This window comes from Rhopalosiphum padi, chromosome 4 (assembly GCF_020882245.1).
Source record: "Rhopalosiphum padi isolate XX-2018 chromosome 4, ASM2088224v1, whole genome shotgun sequence".
NCBI classification, from domain to species: Eukaryota; Metazoa; Arthropoda; class Insecta; order Hemiptera; family Aphididae; genus Rhopalosiphum; species Rhopalosiphum padi.
In genome coordinates, this window is record NC_083600.1 from 47,472,507 (window position 1) to 47,500,032 (window position 27,526).

Sequence of the window (27,526 nt, forward strand, 5' to 3'; positions counted from 1 at the left end):
GAAAACACGCTTAAAAATATAAAAAAATAATAAAATATGAACGCATAATCAGCATGGATTATAATTATTCAGTTTTATTTAAAAAAAAATTATTTCACAATATTTCACAACTGTTATTTTGAAATACAAAACAAATTATTTATATAGTAGGTATACAATTATGTAATGACGTTATTGACATTTTAAAAACAAAACATTGTTTTTGAAGGTAATGGGAATATTATCCTCTAGTCGTGGTGATCTATGTAAGTATATGGAATATAGATAATGTTAAATGATTGTCAAAAATAAATATAATTTTTACTCGGATTGCATATTATAATATGCGCGTAGAGTCAAGTGGCAGGAAGTACTCGTAAATATTTAAAATTAAAAACCGAAACCCAGTTGCTTCCATATCAAATTCACGTTGTGTCTGAGTTGTGGTCGCAAATTGCAATAAACGAATAATTGCGGTCATAATAATATTGAAAGTAAAAATTATTGTGGTCCGTACTCGATTATCGATTATCCGATAAACTCTTATCCAAATTGCAGTAGGTCAGCGTTATATATTTTAGCTTATGGTAATACGAAATTGTATTAGCAGATGTTTAGAGTAATCGGTTTTAAAAATAACAGATATGTTCCTGTTGGCTGTTGCACTTAGTTTATTAAAAAATAAAAAGGTTATATCAGTCATTGACTTATTGTACAGAATTGTTATGTCCATGCTGAAAAGTAAAGTTTGGAAATTAATTTAATATTCAAGTCACAGTATGATATGTAACTATCAATATTTAAAGCATTATAGTTGGGGTGGGTCCATTTTCCTCCAAAAACGAGATGCCGTTTTCCTCCACTGTCCATTTTCCTCCAAAAAAAAATAAAAAATAATTCTTGACCGTTTTCCTTCACTTACCGTTTTCTCCAATAAATAAAATAATAAAATCGTCATTCGTTTTCAGAATGTTAAATTAAAAATAATAGAACAAATTAAATATTTCAAGTATAATATTATAATATAATAATACACCGTACGCGCCGAACTTGGCGGTTGGTTAAAAAGAGAATGAATATAATAAAAAAGTACGTACGTCGATAAAGACGTATCAATCAATAAATAAAGTAATGATAAAAAATTAGATAATTATAAGTGGTTAAATTAAGCGACCAGAATTTAATCAATAGATACGCGCAAAATGTGAAACTAGCCATACTCTATCTTTATAACACGGAACGCAACACTACAACACTGACTAAAATATTGTTGGAAAATAGACACAATTTAAGTCAAAAATAATGTGGAGGAAAATGGAAATCAACCTTTTTTTTTGGAGGAAAATGGACAGTGGAGGAAAACGGTATATTGTTTTTGTAGGAAAATGGCTACAGCCGATAGTTGTTGTATTTCCCAACCGTAACTATAGGATTTTGATTTTTACCCGTTTTGATCTCGACCGCAGCTCGGTACCCATCTAAATTAAAGGTACCTAAAAAAAGTTTTTAAATTATGATACATTTAATTTTAGCACCCCGCGTACATGATAATGATATTATTATTATTATTATTATTTGTTGCGCCAATAGATCGTCATCGTGTATTCGTGTATACGATGATTATAATAATAATAATAACACGATCTAAGCCGCCAACACCACCACCCACCGATCGACAACACACGCGCGTCCGTCTTCGCGCCACGTGAGATCGTCGACGTAGCACGGTCTCATGATATTTATTAACTACGACGGGTACAACTACACCACACGGTTATTATTATTATTGTTATTATTATTACGATATTATAATATATCGGCGCGCGCAGACGGATGTTGCGCGTGTATGTGTGTGTATGTGTGCTTACTGACTGCTGCGGGCGCGTCTCGGGGCCCGGAGATTGGGGTAGGGTTGCCTCCGTCACACCGACACCCCCCGCCAGTCGGCCGTGAGTTTTCGGACGGAAGGCGTGCGCGCGAAGATAATCCAACGTGGCCGAGCACCGGGACCCGACGCGCGGCAGTTACAATTCCGATACCGGGCCGCACACCGCGCCGTCCAGTGACTCGCCGACGATTTTCAGCAATAATACCACAATAATGTATTATTTTATTACGCCCTCGTCGTAAATACAAAAAAAAAAAATATCGTTTTTTATTTAATTCCGCGTCTACATCTTAAAATAATACAATCATTATAATTAGTGTGTAGGGTTTTGTTATCAATATTATATCGTTGTGTTTTTTATTTTATTATATATAAAATTATTAATTTAATTTTTAATCAATTTAATACCGTTATTGTATATCATAATAACATTGTAATGATGAATTTTAATACCGTTGTATGCGAATGACGGCCAATAACATAATGGCCAGTTCGAAACCTAACAATACTAAACGTTTCGCCGTTACCACAGTTTCGTTGAAATTTTCAAATTTCTGATATATCCGTGGATCTGATCGAGGTGATTCAGCCGTCCAACAGATACCGAGGTTTGTAATTGATTTTTTGAACAATTAATAAAAACCCGAAAAGCATTATATAATGTGATAATGGTATGAATGATATTGTTTTATAATATGTAATATATTATGTATTCAGAGTCGATATATCATACGCGGAACGACTTTCGAACAATATAATATGTGAAACGTGTATTTTTAATTTCGATAATTATTATTGTCGAATATAGGTTCTGGGTGTTGTAACTTTTTTTATGTGTTACATTATTCTAGATGACTGGAAGTGCAAATATGATACATTTGTGTATACATATAATAATTTAGATAAAAGAATACTGTTATATTAATCGTATAGGCTTGTTTATTGGTGATGTAGTCGTGTAATAGTATTTATAATAATATAATATAAACCGTCAACCCTCAAATTAGGAAAAATCCTTGTACACCCCAATAGTTAAAGTAGGTAGTCTGGACAGTCAGTATTACTGCGCTGAGTATATTGCCAACTACGGATCAGCATTGTGTGGCTTATAAATTATAATATAATCGTGTGTTGGTCAATATAATGTTCCATAATATATCATATACGATATATTATATAGCTATATATGTGTTTGTGGTGTGTCGTGTACTCGTGTGTGTATGCGACGGTCAAAGGCCAAAGTTTGAAATACGATTACCATTGTTAAACTATATGTGATTTTTAGGATTTTTATTTCTTGGTTTCGTGTTATCATGACGTTAGAGTATTCAGCCAAATGTTATATATGTGCAGCACTCTCGCGCTCCCTTTGCCGGCTGTGGCCCTATCGATTGCGCCAAATACAATGCGCAAAAATGTCCCAAGGTTCGTCGCTTTTGGCCACCGGAGGGCAGGAACATCAATAAAATGCGGTACTTTAATAACACAGGCTTGAGGTGCTTATAATTAAACACGTGCGCAGTTGTATTACTTATATAATGCATTGAGACTTGAGATAAATATAGTAGATACATTTATTTAAGATTTAGTATAGAATGAATAGTATAAAATAAGTACCTAATAAAAGTCTTAATTTTAAAACTTTTAATAATTTTAGCTTTTACTTCCATCTTCTCGGTTTTAAATTAATATTAAACATTTATAATGAATGATGCTTATTATAATGTTTTGCTGTTTTTGAAAATAATTAAACCTATTATTATACTGCAAATATCAATTTATTATAATATTAAATGTCATTTAATTTATGCAAAATATACTTATAATAAATTATTTAACGACAGCTCATATTTAATGAACATTGTACTGTAGACTTCATTGATAAGTCAGATAAATATAAGCTATATAGGCTATTTTAATAATACGCAATTTCCAAATTACTTTAAATAACTATTAACTGTATAGCTAATTAAATATAATAATGTATGGTACTATTATTTATAATATTATTCAATATAAAAATCTATATTTTTGTTTAGTTTTAAAATTACTGAATACTTAAAAAAAATATTATAAATGGTTACTAACTAATGTGTATACTATATAAACGAATGAATAAAATAACTTTGATTTTAGCAAGTTTTACTCGTTGAAGGTAAATTTGGTAAACCAATTACCGTATGATCTTACCTATTTTAAATATAAAAATAAATTATTATTATTAAGTGTAAAATACTATGATTTCAATGATAGGAGAAAATTCTCGGAAAAATTGTTTTCACAGTGCTTTCCTAAAAAATATTTGATTTAAGTCAAAAGTGTTTGCGCTTATCTATTTTGAAATAATGTGATACACAGTAAATATATTATTTTAGATGGGTAGTCTGTTTCTGTCACAGAAACAGACTACCCATCTACTGTATTTATATATATATATATATAAATAAGCTAAGAGTTGCATAATAAGTAATTACATATCAAAATAATTTTATAAATTGATAATTCATATTACCTATGTTTAAAACATAAGCATATAATTTTTGGATTTTTTTTTCGAGAAACAGACGTTGAATATATTTGCAATTATTCATTATTTATAATGTAATTTTTTTAAACTAAGTTTTACTTAAAATAGTTATTTAAATGCAATAATTAAAGAATGTTTTTTTGAATATAAATAAATAATTGTGATTTAAAATTTAAAAACAGTTTTTATATTATAGTGATCACAAGATAGGTACTAAATTTAAATTATAAAAATGTAATTTAATCTATAAATTGTATACTGCAGTATACAGTATATAAATATAGACAATATAGTTCCTTATACGTTAAAGAAGTTTATACAATTTATAGGTACATAATTATTTTAAGTTAAATTGTTCACCTAATTAAATGCTAAATACTATGTAAATTTCATAATCTTAAGCGGTCCATACACGATCAATATTATTGCTCAATATTTAAATCAATAAATATTTCAATAAATGTTTCAATTTCTTTTGCAAATCAATTTTACCGTGTACGTCAGAGGTATATATAATATAAATAAACTGTGCATAGCGGCTACCGTAAGGTGCACCGCGATGCAGTGTTAGCCAGGGGAAGCCGTAGCACAGAAGAAAACAAATAATAATTTTAATAATGATAGTGATTAATATCTTATTTTATTCTAAACATAAAATGTTTAATTTTTGCGTTTTATGCATAATTATAAAATTTGTTGTCAGACAATTATTGATGCATTTACAATATAATATAGCTTCCTATATTGAAATAAATAAACATATTTTTTTATACATATGTTTAAACAATATAATTGTTGGCTATCAATAATTTAGAAGCTACTAAAATTTTGTGAAAAATAAATACTTACTCCATCTATAGAACATTTCTATTTAGTACTAGCACTCATTAATATTACTCAGATTTTTATAAGTTAATATGTATAATATAAGTGCATATGTTCATTTTCACATGTGGAACATTTTACTTAACACGTGAAGAATATATGTTTGGTTTGTTCACATCATTTTTAAGTACGTTTTTTTTAATCATAAACTCATAACTCACAGTGTTTTATTTCATTAATATTTGTTATGTGTTTTAAATTTATATTAAGTATTTATAGTTATAATAATGGAACAAATGAAATTGATGTCATCTTGTTAAACAGTTATTATTACTACAATGCTTCACAATAAATTTGTTTTATATTGAATGATTAGATTATTCCCCTCAGTATATTAAAATAACAGCCTAATTTGGAAGTGGTCCGTTATAAACAGTGTGGGCGACAATCATGCCACGTGCGTGCTCTTTTTTTTAGTCACACAAAATCCTGTTGTTATATCTAACTTCTTTGCGTCTTTTATAAATTATTTTTAATGTAGAGTTTATTATATAAACTATTAATGATATATATTATAATGAATTATACTATATATATTCCAGTCATACAATTATTATTTAATTATTTTCGATTAGTACACGCATTTTGATATTATACTGAACTAATTTGTGATCTGAAAATAAGTTAAAATACATTTTTCTATAGTGATTTATTAGACTATAAAGACTTGATTTTTTAATACAAAAATAGTTCCTGACATAATATAATTATATATCGATAATTTGAATTTACTCATAAATGCACATAAATGTTATCGTTAAAAGTTTACTTAAGACTATAGCAAATTAAAAATGTTCATCCAAGTTTATACATTATCGTATAATCATTTGATATTCAAAAAAATAGATCAATATTATAAATGGCCGATTTTTTGTGTAGTTACCTATTACATTTTAAAATATTGAATGTCACTCATTAAAATATAATATAGTACCTAATATGATTCAATGTAAAAATTGAGTCACTTGAAAATCATTTTTTTCGTTTTTTTTTTTCAAAGGGGTTTCCTATGATGATAATAGTTATTTATTAAAAGAAAAACTGTAATCAATAATAAAGTTACAACAATGGTATTCAGGTGTATGAACTCAGCATAGCGAATTATCCGTGATAATCAAAATGTGAGCATATGTACTATATAGTTACAATGATTTTAATGAATAGTGAATGTTAATAGTGCAAAATAATATGTAAAGAATAAATACACGTACCGGTACCTATATTTTATTTGCACTATATGCCAATTACTTATAAATATAATATATTTATTTATAATTTGTGACATTTACGTAAAAAATATAATCGAGAGTAGATTAAAACCATAGGATTTTTAAAGGCTTTTCTTTAAAAATAAAAATAAAAATAAAATTGATTGCTATTTTGGTATGTCGGTTTTTGACGTGATCGGAAATTAATTAATCAGAACATAACAATTCGGTAAATGTTTTTTTTTTTTTTAATTGTATCTTGCAACTATTTTGATTTGGAAACATATAGTATTATTTGCTTGGAAAAGTACCTATATTTCATTTAAAAAGTACTTGCTCGAAACTGTCAGAAAAAATATGATTTTAGAATCGCATTTCTTTGTAAAGTATTTTGTTGAGATAATATTAGCTCATAAATGTATTTATTAGGAAATATGTTTGAAATCATATATTATAACTCAATAGCCAATAGTGCAGATTTTCAACGAAATATTTCTATGAAAATAATTTTTTGAGGAAATAGCAAAATACTTAATATTGTTCAATGTTCAGTATATTATTACAGTTCAAACAAAATAATATGTTTCCAATAGAATGTTGTTTTGAATAAAATTATATTTCAGATTGAATTCGTTTTTGACATAATAAATTTAAAATGACAAATGGATTAGGATTTTAATAAAAATACATTTTAAATGATAATATTTATAATATTTGTTTTCGAATGGTTATTTTTCCACAGAAATACGGTTCCGATTGAGTACATATTTTGTTCTCTGTTTATGTATAATTCTATTACATGCACATACAGATCATATATACTACATATATATTCAAGAATATCATTTGTGATCTTTTTAAAAAGTGTTATGATGTATATATTGTGATGATATTTATTTATGGAATTTTGTAAAGTTTCAAAGTCTTTAAATATTAATAATAAATAAGCTCTTTATAAGAATTAAATTCTACTTATATTTTTTACATGGTTTAATGGTTACAGCATCACATTATAAGTAAAAATACTTTACTAATATTCAGTATCAAATGTCTTTTGTTTAGTAGTAATGTAAAATATTTTATTACAGATGGCATTATTAGTGGAATCACGGTCGTTTCGGCCGTTCAAGTCCAGTGAAGAATATCTTTACGCTATGAAAGAGGATTTAGCTGAATGGCTGAATGGTTTATATCCTGAGCTCTACATAAACGTTAATAATTTCATGGATAGACTTGATACCGGCGTGGCTTTGTGCAAGGTAAAGTTATATTTTATTGTTATTATTAATCACAATTTAGCATGAATCATGATGCATAAGTTGGATATAAATTAAAACGCGAACTGTAATAAAAATGTACTGTAATAAAATATTGTCAGACTTAATCACCCGTTATAATATATGTCAGTAACAACTAAATATATTTAAAGTCTATTTTCCAAATAAATCTATTCAATATATTTGTAAGCACTTACCTAACAAATTTTAATGTTTTGTCGGAATCAGAGTTGGAATGGACTTGGCATGGATCTTACAATGTTGAGATTTAATCTCACTGGAAGATTCCATTTAAAAAGGTCATTCCATTTTAACGACAAGTATTTTTAAACTCTGCGGCATTCTTTTCTTTAAGTCTACTTCTACTACTTCTAGATTTAGAATAAATTTCGATGTACGTGAACAGAGTATGGTAATGTAATTAAATTAAATAATATAATATTATTTTATCGATTGAAAAAAAAAATAGAAGCGAACCAAAAACGTTTTTTATATACTCAACTACTACATATTTTTTAATATAAAAAAATATTTGAATATATAATTAATATTATATTTATATAACCAATAAATTATTTATTTATATCTATAAAAAATAATTATAATAAAATAAAATAAACAAGGTAACTTATAGTTGAATACCTAACATTATTAAGTATTATTATTATTACTTTTGGCTGGCTCGCATTGTTTTTTCAAGAAAACCCTAAGAGCATAATTTGTTAATGCTATTTACTAAAATACTAAATAGTTATTATTCATATCTAAATTTAAGTAAGAGTAATGAATTAATAAGTACCTATCAACAACTTTTTTTTAACTTTCTTGACATTGAATAATATTTTAGATAAATTAAAGAGTTATGTATATATAGTTTAAAAACACTGATGAATAATATTGTGTTATGTATAATGTATTTGTTTGACACTTTAAACGATCCTAACCTACCTAGAATAAAAAAAAACGTATTGATGACTAATTAGTAATATGTATTGTGAACGAAATTCAATCATGAAACATTTTTATTTCTATATTATCTAGTACTTCTACAGTATAATTAATTATTGTTTAAATAAACAAAAGTTTATTATACTATTTAATCCACGTGTAAATGATAAATCATGTATAAAATGTACATTACATTAAATAATTTTTTTTTTGTTAATACTATTATTTATTGCTAAATAATAATCGATGAATATTTTTTTCATCATTGTTCGTGTTATTTATTCTTCTCGATTAATAATTAGTTTAAACTATTTTAAGTGGTTATGATAAAAGGGTCTAGAGGAAATATCCACTTTTAGACTGGAATCTATTCAACTAATCAGGTATAATTTAAGGCAATCTGTTTGAAAAATTATTATTTTTAAAATTATATCATTGCGTAAGTACCTATTAAACCATTAATTTGCATGTGTACTCAACTATTCGCTTACTTGTGTGCACATATATGAGATATTTAGTAAATTACTGACTACAATTATACATCTAAGTGCTATTATATGTACTTGGTAAGTCTTTATTCCAGTAAATCGTATCGGTTATATTATTCACTGCATATTATACTATTATAGGTATAGATAGTTTCTATTCCGCATACCGCTGAACGCGGTACGCCCGTACAGTATTGTATCGCATACGATTGCAGCACGATTTTCTCTTTCCTGTAGGAAATCACGTACAACGTGCTTCGTCCATTTATTGATGGTCTCCATTATGTGTTTAAAACACCTTAATGTATTAATGGCCACTGAAAATATAGTAAATTGACAAATAATCTATGTATCCATTCAAGTTGTTGTATTATATGATTTAAATTCATACATTTTTTTCTGCATTAAACTACTTTGATTAACGGGATTTTAGGGTATTGTATTATGGTTCGTTTTCTCTTATACATCATATTAATATTATCAGTTTTAAAATCGTATAAATTTATTATTATTATTTATTGAAATAATGCATTATTTTGTTGACATAATCCACAGTTCTGTATAAATTGTATACAATTTATTGATATATGCTATATTCTTTTGATAATGTGTATTAGTGTACTATATTTGATGTTATCTCTAAAATAGACCGTACTATATAGTATATACGACTACACAAGTCATTAGTATATACTATACGTGCCATCTAACCATATTGCATTGTTTTTATTTTCATTTTAAAGACATTTATACCTATAATAGTATTTTATCGTGTTACATACACTGCTTATTATTTTATACTGGTTGTTATATCATTTGATAGTATAACTTAGAAATTACGTTTCCATATACTAACTAAATAGGATACTGCAACTTACGATATCTGCAGCATACACCTTACTAACAATATCTTAGAAAAATATTCGGCCATCCATACAAGTTTTATGTTTTATAAAGTAAAATTTAAATTTTGATCTGTGTTAAATTGTTTTAAATTACAATTCTTTATGTTGTCTTTTTATTCATTATTAGTGAATGAAAAATAAAGTCCAACTAAATTGATTTTTTCTGTTTTTAAATTAAAACAAACACTTAATTTAAAAACTATAATACTTATATAGTTTTTAGAAATATGTTTAAATTATTATTCAAGTTCAAAATTATTTTGTTTTTAGTTCCCATGATTATATAATTGTTTTTCTTACGATGCATGAGCGAACTCCGGAAATGATATAATTTTTAACTTTATAAGTTATTACTGATGAGTGTAGGTTTTTATATCTCTTAGGATGAGATAGATTTTTAATTATCATTCAGAAACACATGTTGAATAATAATTATCATTGAAAAAGTGATAAAAGTATTATATATGTACATAAACAAAAATAAATAAAAACTTATTACAGTTAACGGAACATTTTATCAATAAAATGATAATTATATATTATCACGTTACTCAATTCTTTTAAATTTAATCAACTAAATAATTATTTTGTTTAGTTATCAATTATTATATATAATAATAATGTTAATTTTTTACTTAACGGTATTCGTGAGTACGTGACAAATAAACCTACTACGTGTGTTTTTCATGAACATTATAGAAATGTTTTTTTCGGACATACAAAATCGGGTCAAAATGAATGATTATAGTACGTCAAAATAGCGTGTACAATGTACATGATGATTTGCAAATTATATTCAAGTGTAAAGGTCGAAAAGAAATCTAGTAAATAAACCATAATGTTTGAGAGGTCAAAAACTGTAGAAAGTATAAATTTCAAATATTTGATATAGGTATTATCTATTTATGTATTATCATAAATTACGTTGAATGATAAATTAAAAATTTTAAACCAATAAATATATGATTTAATTATTCCATTTAAAAACGAAACGATATTTAGCCAATAACATTTTGAAAAACAAACTTTACAAAAGATGATTATAATCTTATAATTTAAATTAATTACAGTAATTTAATTTAATATGTTGAATTATATAATAGTTTATATTATATATTATATATATAATAGTTTTATGGTTAATGTGGTATTTTTTAATTAATTATTATTTTATTTTATTTTTTTCTCACCAATTATTACTGCAGCTAGACTTGTTGTAATGTAATGTACATATAAATCTACTATTTATTTATAACGAATATCATATAAATTATTGCATAAACTAGATTAATCCGAGTCTATATTTCTATAAACATAATTTATTTAAAAAGTTCGGTTTATAAGACTACAATAAAATATTTATTAAAATTAGTACTGTTATTGAAAAATATAAGTGTAGGCTGCTCATTTTATAAATGTCCATTACTCGGTACTCCACCATAAACTTATAGATTAATGAGATCCTTATCCACTTTAATTTATAATAACTTACTTATTACTAATATATATCAACATTCAACTTATATTTTACTATCGAGGAAGATATTCTTGACTATTTTATTTGATTCCATTTACATTATTTATTGTGGTAGGGTTTTTTTTATGTAAGTATATTATATTTTAATATAGCTTATTAATATTTTCCTTCTTTATTCTAGTTTATTTTTTGGTTTTTGGCAAAAACTATAATGTGAAGATTTGCTTATGAAAATGGTAATAATTAATGACAGGAAATAAATTATTTTGATTCGTTTTGGTTGTCGTGCGAGGAAGGACATAACGCTGGTTATTTTCAATCTATTGGAAAGCGTCATACCAATGACTATATCTATGTTTCGATTGACCAAAGCAGATGAGAAATATTATATAGTTTGGGCGAAACGAAAACTATGTATTTATAGAGAAATAGAAAACAGTGATACTTTTAACGCAAGTTGAATTCAGATTAAAATTTTTGCTGCGTAAATGGCTACGGTTGATTATTTTTGCAATTCGATTTGCTCTACATTGTCTTTTTTTCACCGCCGTTCTGAAATTGTATATGCGTGGACGTTTTCTTTAACTGAATATATATAATAAAATAATAGTGTTCCTCTTTAGTTTTGAAAAAAAAATATCTTCGCTTATCAATAAGTGACTCTAAGGATATCAGTATAGACATTTAATGTTAAAATAACATTAAGAATATAATACGAGTATATACTTGCAAAACTGTATGTTGGTTTTGTATACTATATTTGAAATAAATAATGGTATATTTATTGTAAAAAAAAATTTCCTATAGTCAATCATGAGTCAAATAAAAAATAAAAAATTTTCAACTTGCATAGACCATAGGTATATATTTTCTTCCAGAAAAATCACACTATTCATATTTTTATTTTTTTGACAAAAATATTGGCGCTGAGTTAAATTCTTGGTTAATTTAAAATTACTTAACTACTTTATAAGAATTTAGAGTTATCTTTGAAATGTTTATAAATAAAATGCAAATAATTAATGTTTAAACTACTAATTTATATTATTAGTATAATGGTTTGTTATGATTTATTATTAATGTATTGGCTTATACTTTGAATTTCTATTTTATTATACTTAGAAAAAATATAATAATCATAAATGCTTTAAACAATTATTTATTTGAGTTATGGTTATAAAAATATTACTCTGGTTGAAAGTTTATGAGTACTTAGCCTTAGCATTATATATATAGATTAGGGTGCAAATAGGTGTAGAAGCCTTTTTAAATTTAGTCTTGCTTTAATAACAATGGACTGACCTAAATAAATCTCTTGCATTGAATACATTTACGTTTTCACATGAAGTTGTATAATATATAAAAAATATTAAAATATTTTTAATAATTGTTTGATTCAATTAATAATTTAAATATATATATATTGATAAATTGTGAACAATTTGTGTACAGTATTACAGGAAATATACTCGTATTTATATATTATATGATGTAACTTAAGTATTGATAGTCTTTCTGCAATATGCTACAGTGTTTATTGATTTGATTAAGATGTATTCAATATTCATTATCATGTATACATTGTCAACATACGCAATCGTTCCCATCTATCTTATATACTAAATTAAACAATTGATTAAGTACAATTACGGTTAACGCATTCAATGTAGGTACTAGGTACAGTATTGAATTGTTGTTGAATACTTTAGTAATAGGTGTCAAGTCTAGTTAACTCTGAATGTGTGTTTCGCACGGTTTATTGTATTTAACTGTACTATCTCGTCTATACTCTGTTGAATACCTGCGTGGATGACGTATCAATATTCAATATAATATAGTGAATGCTAACATTGCTAACAAACGATCGGTTTGAAGCAAAGTATCACTATTTTAATAATCAGCCTTGACATGCAAAAAACTGGAACATGGTTAGGCTCATCTAAAATTTCGATACTTTTTTATTTAAAATTTACTGCGTAGGTGTCAGCTTGAAAATAATAATTTGATTATCTGATTGAAGGAAAATTATAGACATACTCGTAACTGCGTAGTATTGTTTATTGAACATTATACATATTTTTTTATAATTATAACTGTCGACTTATTATTATATATAATATGATAATTAAGATATAAAATACACTATTATAAGTTATCAGTAGAAATATTAATTAAAGTAATTACAACCCTTGACAAGATATTTTATTTTTAGCATTCAAACTGTGTAAGAAACTATGCAGAGGAACATGTGAATCGAAGACAAGCGGCTGGGAAATCTAATATTAGCGGCATTGCAAGCATAGTTCTTCAATTACCACCCGTACGATACTTACCCGGCGCTAAAGGTGGTACATTTTTTGCTAGAGATAATGTATCCAATTTCATCAATTGGTGTAGAAATGGACTTGGGGTGTTTGAGTGTCTGTTGTTTGAAACCGATGATCTTATAATGCGAAAAAATGAAAAACACGTGATCTTATGTCTATTAGAGGTAAAATTGTATTAAAAAAAAAAAAATAATAAATATTGATAATAATACCATAAAATTAATACAAAATAATGGTTGCATTTTTTTTCTAGGTCGCTAGACGTGGTGCTAGAGTTGGTGTGCCAGCTCCAATGTTAGTACAAATGGAAAGACAGATTGATCGGGAAATCGCAGCAGATAAAAAGTATGCTCAATTTTCACAAGGAACTGATTTTAATGATGGCGATGATACTGACTTGAGCGACAGCGAAGACCTAACCGAATATGCGCCATTGCCTCAAATCGTTACCAATGATTTGAAAAGCTTAGATGAAATGGTAAGTGCACTTCTATGTGATTATAGAAATATTTAATAAATAATGAACAATGTTTGATGATAGAAATTTAAATTGGTGTTATATATAATATATTATAATACCTAATTTGTAGCTACTAACAAGTTGTTACCTCATGGTTAAACTATGTTTATAAATCAAAATATCTAATAATATTCTACCATTTATCTGTGTATAATAATATACTTAATCGTAATATTAGAAAACGATTCTTCAATTTATTGTACTTATCAAAAGTACTACAACTCTAATTCATAATAATAATAAATTATTAATATAATATGTCGGTAACCACAATTTTTTATTTATTCTACATGTTAGAATTAATATTTCATTACTTTTATTAAGAGAAGTACTTACTGTGATGATATGATAAAACCACTAAAAGCTAGGAAGTGAAATGTTTGTAGTATTGAATATGTTAATAAACTGAGAAATATTAATTTATTATTCTACGGTATATCTGAAAGTGTAGTTCCCTAGATACTTGCCTGCAGTTGTATGAATGATATAATAAAGCAACGGAATAATTACATTGTGTATTATAGTGGTTATCGTAATATTTACAGTCAAAATTATATTATTAATTCTTAACTAAATAATGGACTAAAAGAAGTTGCATATGTATAAAATAATAATAATGAGATAATAGGAAGAATTAAAAACAATTTTGAAACAAGTAAATATTTCTAGAATTATGTCATAAATATAGTTTATGTAAAACTTTTGAGTTTTGACAGAATAAGTTTACATAAAGGTGTGTATATATTCATTTCAGTGGGGCCCAGTATTCATATGTATATGAAATGAAATAAAATAAATAAATATTGGGGCATTAAACATTTGTATAAAATTGCTGCAACCAATAGAATTTCAGTGTACGATGTATTTTATAATTACTTAATATTCTTGGACTAAACATAAGGCATTACACCTTTATAATATACATTGACTTATTAATTATTATTATAAAAAATATGAGCATTGTTTATAAAGTTTAAAATAATTTTATTTTGAATTAGCTCGATATGAATTGCATATACAATTAATTATTTCGAAATAACCTCATACTATATCCTTTATTTTATATATAATATATTTGTTTTATTTACATTTCTAAATATTATTGTAATAATCAAATTTAGTTACAATAATTAAATTCACACAATAAAAACTCAAACATTTTTACATTTTTCATTCAAAATAAATTGATTAAAATTAGGTATTTTTATAAATTGAATCAATTTACTTGTACATTATACTATAATATTTGTATTTAAATACTTAATATCATAGCCAGTCAATAATTATTTTAGCATCAAAAATCAGTGTCTAATAACATTGTTTTATGTTTTATTTATCAAAATGATGTTCGTATAAAATTTGTGATCCTTTATCGGCGTGAATGCGGCACATAACCTTGATTTTTAATAGACAAAAAGAAAACGTCGTGACACTGCGAATTAGCGAAAACAAAGCGTTAAGAAGTTGCCGACCTTAGCCACCGGTGCAGCGTACCCGGGGCACAACTCGCGCGAACACAGTGGATTGTGATTGATACAACATCACATACACCGGGCCCAACTTAATTAAAATTTAGTACAATGACACGAGAATAAATTCGGTGCAATACGCAGTTATATTGCTAATTAAAAATAATAAAATAAGTCGGCATTGCAGCAGAAAGCTTAATGACAAACATGGGTACATTGTGCACAATATTGCGTGGAAATATTGATCTGAACGAAATGTTCGTATGTTTCTTAAATTGTATGAGTAGACAAAACCAAATATTATGTAGTAAAATCATGTGAACAAATATATATATATGTGAAATACTAATACTGTAAAACCAGTTATTTCGGTAAACACTTCGTGGGTTGATAATCATTATTGTATAATATAATATTCATATAGCTAATTTCTATTATTTTCCATTATAGCTTTATCTCACGATCAATGTATTAATATTATGTTCTTATTATTTGATGTACGATTACCAGAGAACAAATTATAGTTCAAGTTATTGCGTTATCTTTAAATTACTGATAGTCATAGTGAATACTAAATATGTTGAACAAATTAGTAGTTATAACATGTATATATATATAAATACAATATGTATATTATATTATATTATGTTTATCTCTTTTTAAAATAATTGAACATATTTTTTTTTTATATTAGTTTATCAAAATAGTAAGAAATGCATTGTACCTAAATAGGTTACATTACGTAGCCTAAAGTTAGTATGGCAATATAATATTTACTTTTTTTTAAATAATAATTTCAGATTTTTATAATATATTTAATATTTATAATGTAGGTTAGAACTTGAAATGTAGAAATTGAAAAAAATATTGTAAAATTATATTTGCTAGTTTGATTTTTTAAGTATTATTATTACTCCATTATTTTTGGCCACTGATATAAAATTTAATTCTCGAATTGTAGTAGAGTACTTTCTAATATGAATGATAATATTAATCATTTACTAGTTTGCTGTGAAACATGGCACATACATAAGTATGTTCTAGTGCCAAATACAAATTACGGTGTTCGACGTGGTTGCCGTGCCCACAAAATCTCATCTCCTAGCTATTATTTTCCAATTTTTTTTTTTTATACATTAGCCAAACGTACGCGTAACCTTATTTTTTTATTTCATTAGGTACGGGATCTTGTGGAGAGGTGCAAGTGTCCGACCCAGTTCCCGATGATTAGAGTGTCTGAAGGCAAATACCGTATCGGCGATACTAAAGTCTTGATATTTGTCAGGGTAAGTACCTATACTCGTGATCTGTATACTTGCAACTGTTTTTGCAAAATACTTTTGTGTGTTCGACTAATATATTATATTGTTCTATTCGGTGTGCGTGCATAATAATATCATCCTTATATAGATACTGAGGAATCACGTTATGGTCAGAGTGGGCGGAGGTTGGGACACACTGTCTCATTACTTGGACAAACACGACCCGTGCCGATGCAAAACTGGTAAGCCACATTTTACCTAAAGCGAAAGAAAACAAATATAATATGTAATAGGAGGAAAAACATATCTTGTTTGCTAAACAACACACCGTAAAGCCGTACGTTATTATGCCCGCATTTATAATAATATATATCTACGTATTAGCGTATAGTTTATGGGCGGCAGGGAATAAAATAATACGTTTCCTACAAGGTCAACAGTAATAAAGTATCGGTGTAGGCCATTTGTCGAGCAATTGGATTCTTGCGTAAAATGTCCCACTGGACACATCATATTATTGTGTTGTTGTAGCATCGTAGTTAGTTTTGGTCATGCGTGTTTGTTGTTTTATCGTTTTAGCTTCTATTTTTTTTTTATTGTTTTGTTTTGTTTTTTTTTTTATTAATTTTACTTAAATAGCTCATCGAGCGCCGGTATCTGCGAAACTGACGGGTGTCAGGAGCGGCGGGCCCACGTTGGAAATATCGCACGCCCAAGTTCACTACGAAAGGTCAGTACTTTGTTGTATTTTATTAGGTATATTATGTATGTTTGTATAATACGTTTAGCATGTACCGAGTAGGATTTGCATGCAGTATATTATTCATAGGCATGTACAACTGCGCATTTATTATGCGGAAAGAGAAAAAAAACATTTAATAATCCATTTGGTTTTTTGTTTATGAACACATAAAAATCTTGTACTTTTCGTAAGAAATTTTTTCCGATGAGAACATAATATTATGAAACATATCATAGGACTTAAAATATACACTTACTGACATAATAAAATCAGTAAGATTTAAGCGCTGATGGGTTTCAAAGTACAAGGTTATATATTATTATGACATCGCTGCAGTACAGTTAAAACGAATGGCATAATCTTATAACCAGATACAACAGTAATAAATAAACACCACTCCTGCAATTATGATTGGAGGTTTTTTATTTCGAATAACGGCATCAGTGTTATTATAATAGTAATGTCTTAATTAGAACTGTGAATATAATGCATTAAACAAATATTATGAATCCTGAGCATAATAAAATATAAATTAATTATTCATTTTTTATTATTTTTCTTTTAAATTTAAATAATTGAATTAGAGTAATCGTTGTAATTTAGTATATTATCACCTACATATATATATACGTAATAATTTCATACGATATAATTGGGTTCTAAACGTGTTTCAATAAAACTTAATGGGTAGGTAACTTGGTATACGTTCTAAAATATATTTTAATTGTATTTAGGTATATAAATATGTTTAGAAAGCATATTCTATTTTCAGAATTCCTTTCAAGAACGCACTTTTATTACTGTAACTAATGTACTCCCTCTTTTTTCTTCAATTTCAAACCTATGTGAATTATTGCACGTACCTACTTATAACTAATTAATTTTTTCAAGTATAGTTTAATTGTACACTTAAAATTAAAGTGGAGAGTAGCTTATCAATCTTATTGGTATTCAAGCGCTTAATCTTAACCATCAGAGTGAACTGTTCACTTATACTATCTTCTATTTTTCTTAACCGTACAGATGCATCATATTACAATTAAGTCAACACAAAAATTAACGTCTCGTAAATAGAATACTCCTAACTTAACCTATTTACTTCTTACGAATATCGGAATATTATAGCTACACAATATTCACAGCACTAATAATTACAACACTGTGTCTGTTTCGCCCTGCTATGCAGTTCCATACAACAATCGTACTCATCATAACACATCATATAACATAATATCACATAATTGTATTTATCATCTCCGTATACATGTATATTATGTGTGTAAAATCTATAGATCACCGCCGAGAACACGACGCTCGTCCACGTCCAGCACTGGCAGCAGCGGTAACGGTGGTTACTCCGGTGGCCTGAGCCTGACGTCCGGCGGTCTAGCCACTGCCAAGCGGGCGAGCCGCCGCCGTAGTCGATCGCCGTCGCCGCGGCCGACCGCCAAACTTAGCGCGCCCGTGGACGCGGGCCGCCGGAGCAGGAGCCCTACTCCCCGGCGAGGCGCCGACCACTTGGCCGTGGCCAACACGGCCGGAAGATCCAGGTCGGTGACGCCCAGCGGGAGACGTGCGCGACGATCGGCGTCGCCTTCGTCTGGAACGGTTAACGGAGGTGGCGACCGTCTGCTGCACGTGCCCGACGGACAGCGACAGCCCAACGACCGCAGCCGTTCACCGTCGGCTGCGCGCCAGCGGAGCGGAGTGGACGACACGCCGACGCCGAAGATTTCGTTGAACTTCACGTCGGAACTGGCCGCCGAATTGGGCGACCGTCTGATGCGCTCGTCTAGAGAGTCGTCCGTGGACATACAGCCCGACACCGGAAAAACGGACTGTGACCGGAACAACGGCGACGATGGCGATGACGACGATGACGACGATGACGACGTGACCGTGGACACATCGTCCACGTGTCGGGTGTCGGATAACTTCCAGGGCACCGGACAGTACCACGTTCTCAACCCCACGCCCGTGACCGCCATCGGCGAGAGGCGGCCCTCGACCGTCAAAGAGGAAGAGTCCGTCGTGGACACGACGCCGTTCAGCCGCGTGTCGGACAGCTTGAGGGTGGCCGCGTACGATTGTAGTACGCCTGTGGCGGCGGGCCGGAAAAAGTCTTGTACAGCTCGCGGAGACGCCGCTAAGAAGTCGGAACCGGTGGGAACGGATAGCGGTTCGGAAGTATCGGACGAGGGCTACAGGAGTCTAGGAGTGGTGGCTTCACCGCCGTTCAACTCTAACGTGAAAAACGTGCAAAAATCTAATGGTAAGCATCATACAAAAATAATACGCAAAATATCGTTAAGTTGTTCGTGCATAGACGAGGGAGAGGGATATTATTATACGATAATAATATTCGTGTGTAATACACGTCGTATATTTGTCTAACTCGCACTAACTGTTTCCATATTTTAATCCGTTATTGAAATTCCGTTAAAAAAAGAAAGAAACGCTTTTTACCTTAGTCTTTTTAAGATTTGTTTTGATATATCATGTATTTTCGTTTACTTATAGTGTAGATGTAAACAGTCTGCACTATAGGATTGATAATATTATACATTATTCAGTCACAATTATCTGTTTATAAACACCGTTTATAATATCATTAGCATAATACACTTCAAATGTGTATAATAATATATTGCTTTCGGATCGTTGACATTGGCATTGACGTGATGTATGACAGAGAAAATTCTAATTTAATAATACCTATGTTATTTATGTATAACGTATACGGTTTTATGTCGTTGATCTATCTAAACTTACATACAAAAAATGTTCGATTTTTTTTTTTTGATTTTTTTCATCACTATGCTCTATATGCCTATCTATAGGCTGTAAATAATAAATAAATGTTGCGATGACCTTTACGTTATAAAATAAAGCATATTTAACAAATGAAAATAATTCGGTATTGATATTCACTTTTCATCGAGACATAAAATATATTCTACTTTTATCGTATCCATTTCGTTCTACAATTATATAATATTTTAAATTATCAAATGCTAATTTACAATTTTTTTATTGTGTTTATTTTTAAACGAAATATGTATGAGTAATTTTCAGTTCAATAGAAACGATGGTTTATAATTAACGTAACATATCAACATATGTTATAGTTACTTTTGACTTAGGACCACCACAAAGAATTAATTATAATATGCAATAATTAGTTTTGTAATGTTACCATACAGGTAACATCCTACGCGTAGCCATAAGCGTTTTGTCACGATTGGTAATCTCGTTTTAATACATTTTAAATTATATTGAAATACTAATTCTCATGGGCTCAGTAGTCACATGATAAAATGTGTAAATAAAAAGTAGATTGGTATGTATAATGCCATTGTGTATATCATATATGTTTTGAAGAAACTGCTTTGCATTTTGGTAGAATTCTTTTTTAAGTCTCGTGCATGTTTTTTGATTTGCCGTGTATATTTTTATAGTTGCATACTTATAATTTATAACCATATTTTATAGTATATCTGATTGTGGTTAAAGTTTATGAATGTAATATTATGTGAGAACTCTCAGTCGACACGAACACCAAAGGATTAAATCAGGTAGGATTGATTGCAATAATATGTGGATGAGATGGTAGTAGAGGTACATGTACACATGCGGTATGGTGATATAAACGTCTCCCTTCTTACGAGTAACATCGCAGTTTATATGCGGGAACATCAAACCATCGCTATAATAATTATCTTCTCCGGACAATGCTATTTCGCATCTAGTTGTGATTTCCCAATGCAACATTATTCTTATTCTTATTACTTTTATCATTATCTGTATTGGTAGGTAGGTATGGTGTTATTAAACCGATTGAGAAATGTCCAATGGTGATGACCATTCACTTGATCACTATATACATTAGTCTTGTCGCCGTTATCACTGTTGGCACGATATATATTTATGTATGCGTATAATAAATTATAATGCATATCCATGTAAAATATATTATATACATTATATTGTATGTTATATTTGAATGATTTACGCAAGCTGAATTTATAGCTTAACTAGAATTTCAAAACTACACAAAGTCCATAAATATTCTCGTCTCAAACGCCGTCTCCAGATTTAGTTGACCAATCCCTTATAGTATACATAACTGTCATGCAAACACCTTCCCACTTTCCAGACTACTGTGTCGAAACCCTACGTGGTTCAACATGTTTTCAGTTGGCTGACCCATACATCATCACGTTTGTTATATATTATATGCATACATATACGTATGTTCCAGCGAATAATTTAATCCACGCGCATTTAAAATGTTATTTCGCCCACATTTTGACACGCCGAGCCAAAACCACGTATGCAGTGCAGTGATTTGGGTTCAGATTTTTTTAAAAAAAAAATGTTTTCTCAACCCGTCAAAATTGCCCACGCGCGTACTATACCTGTTTGATCGGATTGCACTCCGACCACGATGGAATAAGTTGCAACAGGAATGTCGGGTACATTTACCTATAACCGCGTCGATTTTCTGTACTGGAATCGAAGGGTGTAGCTCGAAGCGGTGCCAGTGGATTAGTATAATATATTATTATGCATTTATGCGTATTAAACGTATTATATTATTATTACATAGGTATACTACGTAGGCACTACGTTCATTTTTGGACGATAAAGATATATTGAAGTGGAATAAACGTATACAGTTATAGCGGTGATTTGATTATACAATTTTGAAGGATGAAGAAAATGATTTTTTTTTTAATTTGCATAACTTTTACCACATAAAATATATTTTACATAATAGTTTGGAAATAATAGAAAAATAATCGTATTCACGATGTTTTGTTTATAGCCGTTTTATACTATTTTCGAAAGCGTGCGTTTAACATTAAACGAAAAGTGGTTTAATTGTATTTGGAGAAAAACGCGTAATGTTTAAATAATAATAAGATATGATGGTTGTTCGACATGATGTGATCTTGAAAATAAGAAAAAATAACTTTTACTTGTCAAATTGACAATGGAGAAAAAGAGGGAAACGAATGAAAAGCGTGGCTAAATATATAATTATATATAATACAGTTTTTAAACAAACCAAAAACGCGAATAATGAGTAAAAAAATACAAAACAATAAATAAAAATTGTTTTCAATATTATCGTGTATATACTATAATGGACTGACTACCCACGAGTAAAATATAATGGAAAATGGTTTTTAGTCGTCATCACATGTATGCGAATTTATTAATCACTCTATGTCGGCTAGATTAGAGTGGTTACTGATTATTTCTAATTTTCATTAGAATTTGATATTTATCATATTTTTCAATTGAAAAAAAAAATGTTATTTTAACCATATACGTAACTGAGAGCAGTAAAAAATTATATTAGTCTAATGCCTCGATTGTTTCGTTTATAAGCATAATTGTATGCAATTCTAATTACAAGGCACACGTACAAAAAAAGCGTAAAATTGACATGGATGATAAGGGTCTTGAATCTAAATAATCACTCTGTAGTCAGAGACTCAACGAGTCAACGATATATGAACACGTAGCCCGAGCTGGCGGTAAAATAAATACTTGTCGCAGGTTCAGTTTTTCAACCGTTCTCTTGCCTGCAGTGTATATGTTACGCACGCAACGACGAACAAACGAATAACCCACTGCGCATTAATATTTCTGTTTAATTATTAATCGTTGTATTTATCTTGGGAGTTGACGCCGTCGATTTCCTTCGAGTGTTGGTGGGGGGAGGAGGTAAGCTATACCTATATAATCGTCTGAGTACGTATTCCACCTAACCTAACACTAACCTTACCCAACTTCACAGACATTTCTTGTGCGCGTATACCGATTATAATTAAATGTTTTGTTGTACAATGACTATAATATAACATGAAGAATACGACGTCTGAAGCGGATTGCAGAACGTTTTGGGCTCATGATTTGCGGAGACGGCCGAAATATGATTAGCCGCGGGGAAATCGAAACAACGTCGAACAAAAGACGGAATTAAAAAAAATATATTTATGTTTATATTTTATAATTTGTTACGTTATGTACCTACGCCACGCCGGGCGCATAATATAACGTATGTATAGTGTATACACATATTATTATTATTATTATTATTATTATTATACGACTTTACCGTCCACACTGTTAGACACGCCTATACATTTTTTAACATATATTATAAAAAACATAATACGTGTGCCGTAATCGTCACCGCGGACGCGTCTGCACGACATCACGCTAAACCGCCGCGCACATTTGTAATTTTCGTCATCAGTGTGTTATTATAGTAGCCCGCGGGACATATACTCTATGGCTTATTATTATTATTATTATGTAATAAGTAAATAATGATGGGATTTTGCGGGCATAATATCGCCGACGATTCCTCGTAAAAATTCTCAGTTTCCTTAAAAATTCAAAACTATTGTGCAAAGCAAATAATAAAAAAAAAACAAGTAATTGTAGAGGTTATGATTCTAGACAAATTGAATTCGTCTATAGATTAGATCTGTGGGGCGATTTTAGCCAACAAACTAGTATTATTGCAGGTAAATCTCGAAATCTGCGCGATGAAAAATGCAATTACCTACCAATTTTATCGGGTTAAAAAGATATATTTATAGAAGATAATAGCTAATAATAAACGACTAAAATTTAATATGGCTGATTTTAAGTAAAATAATAACTACTAAAAATTAATAATTATATACTGTTCTCTGCTACAAGCTACAATAATAGTACACATATTAGGAACACAACTCGTGTTTAGGGAGGTGTATTGAAGGTGAAATAATTTGAAATACTCGTAAGTCGTAAAAGTAGATAGACCTTATCGTAGGTTGTGCTGAAGTTGAGGGGTCGAAATGCTATTTCGGTCTCCCTCGTGTAGTGACTTAAAAATAAAATGAAGGGTGCACTGCATCAGGAAAGTCACAACCTGACACCGCCATCACTCATCATTAGTGGTTATTGGCTATTTAGTATTTATTCTCCACGGTGTTGACGTATATATTAAAGTATAAGTTTACCTCTAGCACAATATCATACCCACCGTGTGTACTTCTCACATATTATTCTAAAAACCTAATCTGACTTAACCTAACCTTTACTCGATCGCTGTATAGTTTGTCATTGTTACGCATTTGATTGCAGGCACGCCACCGGTAACGCGAGTGACGCGGCCGCCGCGCAGCCGTTCGGCGGGCGGCAAGGAGACGCCCAGCCCCCAACAGTCGCCGTTCCGCCGGAACCGGTCCACCACCCAGTCGTCCAGACAGCAGCCGCATCCTTCACCCGCGGTCGGCCGGTCGCAAACGCCGACGCCGAGCCGCAGGTCGCCCGCACCGTACGCGGACGGCGCTGCAGCAGGACAACACCATCAGCCGCCTTTTTCGTCGTCGTCGTCGCCGGCCACCCCGTTGCTGGGCCGGAACAACACGTGGAACGCGGCCGGCGGCCGGCACTGGTCGTCCAAACAGCGACCGCAACTGTCGGCCGACACGTTTTGCCAACAGGTGGCCGACATCATCAACCGGTACGCGGTGATGGCGCCAAGTCCGCGGAAAGACTCGAAACCCGATTCACCGATCGTCACTCGGATACCGGCGCCAGTCCAAAGGACTTGATCGTCGTCAATCGCCGTCGCCGTCATCGTCGTCGATCTTGACGGGTCCGCGAGGTCGATTCGTCACGGGAGGCGCGTCATCGCGGTTTAGGGGATACCTCTTGTTTAAAAATAAATAATAAATAATAATCGGCATAGAGTTTTGGTTTTTGCCCCCCCCCCCCCGATTTGGGTGACTGCCGACCAAAAAACGTATTTTAATGTTTTCGTACTCGTATCGTCGTGTCGTCAGCTGCAATACACTGCGGACACGCATTAATCATATACTATAATATAAGTCTATTTATTTGGTACGACGGCACAACGATACGACGACGACGTATGATAATTATATATTTATGTATTTTAAAACGTTTAAACTGTTATCGTGATACGCTCGTTTTAAGCGTACCTATTTGTTTAATTTTTTTTTTTGCAATCGGATCATATTATATGTTATTATTGTCGCGTGCGTATAATATTATTATATATTTATTATTTATTATGACGTTATGATGTTAGGTGCGTAAATTAAATATTATAATTTCGTTGTTATGTGTTTGTCGACGATGGCAGACGGGGAAGACAATATTATGCTTTTCTCGCGCGAACGAATGGTGCTAAAAACCGACCTTAATTAGTGTTACGATTATAATATTATACAATATTATAAACCGTTGTACATGACTATGTCATGTACGATAATATCGCAATAATATTATTACCACGGGTTAGCGCAGTGGCAAACTCATGATTTTTTTTTAATTCTTCTTTTCAAACGGGTGGCAACAGTAGAAACATTGTGCTTCCCCTAATGAAATGATTCTAATCTTCTTTAAAAAAAAAAATGTTCAAGGGCGAGTTTGTTAAACACGACCCCTTAACCTCCCTTCCTCTTTCGTGCGCCACTGTGTTAGCGTGTATATTAGTTATTATTATTAGTATTATTATCATTGTAAAATATATGTATAGGGTATCTTGTGTATATGCTTATATATATATATAGATATTACCGCTGACTGTACGATTTTTTTGCTAGAACACGATCTTCATATTGATATATACATAAATGTATTATAAAAAGTATATACATAGATATGGGGTAAATTTACAATGACTAAATATTATGTTTTTATATTATATAGATCGGTAAATTTTTGTAACATCTATACGCGTAGGTGTATAAGGATGATGTGATGTGCGCTATTACCGTTATACATTGCTGTGTAAAATTGTGAAATTGTGTACTTACAATAACCATATTACTATATCCTGCCGTATTGACACACATCATATTATTATGTAATATTATATCATATAGAAAATTTTATATATATTAGACACAACGCATTATATTCTAAATTAGCTAAATAAATACTAACAAAATTGTTGAGGAATTATTTGTGTTTATTTTTGTTAAGTGAATCCATTTATTCATGTGCGGTATACGATTGTTTTTCCGTGTATGAATGATGAAAAGCACAAGATTTACAATAAGGAGGGAACTTATAAACATGTAAAAAACGATTTTATGATATCTGGAAACGTTAATATGCAGTATACACCTAACTGCGTATTATGTACATATTCGATTATTACCCACTCGCGTTCCTTGTCACGGCTATATTATATATAGTTTGTTGAGCGGTATAGACGACTGCCATTTTTTGTTGTCGTCATACTAGCCAACGCCGCTGCTGTACAACCAGTTTTTTATGTACATAATCGGGTATTTATATACCTGTATATACAATCACTGTGTGGCTCGGATGAGCGTGTTTTTATTATTATTATATTCATGTTTAGGTTGTGTGTGTGTGTGTTTTTTTTTCAATCACGAAAATACGTTAAAAACAAATTTTCGCGTGTACGCGCACGTATAATATTATATTATACTATAGCTAGGTAGGAGGTACTGTATAATATACATTTATATTAACTATTATAATATATGTACAAATATTGTGTAACGTGTACGGCCGCGATCGACTGCAGGATCGCCGCCGACTATATAAAAACATAAT

At 30.1% G+C, this 27,526-nt stretch overlaps 1 protein-coding gene across 1 annotated transcript; it reads left to right on the top strand.

Moving 5' to 3' along the window:
* Nucleotides 1-1,924: 1,924 nt before the first annotated feature.
* On the top strand, nt 1,925-26,899 carry LOC132928420 (GAS2-like protein pickled eggs). The gene is made up of 9 exons (XM_060993065.1): nt 1,925-2,475; nt 7,576-7,746; nt 13,795-14,073; nt 14,163-14,387; nt 17,077-17,184; nt 17,309-17,402; nt 17,800-17,890; nt 19,195-20,174; nt 25,052-26,899. The coding sequence occupies exons 2-9, from the start codon at nt 7,576-7,578 to the stop codon at nt 25,522-25,524; spliced, it is 2,421 nt and encodes an 806-aa protein (XP_060849048.1). The 5' UTR covers nt 1,925-2,475; the 3' UTR covers nt 25,525-26,899.
* The last annotated feature ends 627 nt before the right edge of the window (nt 26,900-27,526 follow it).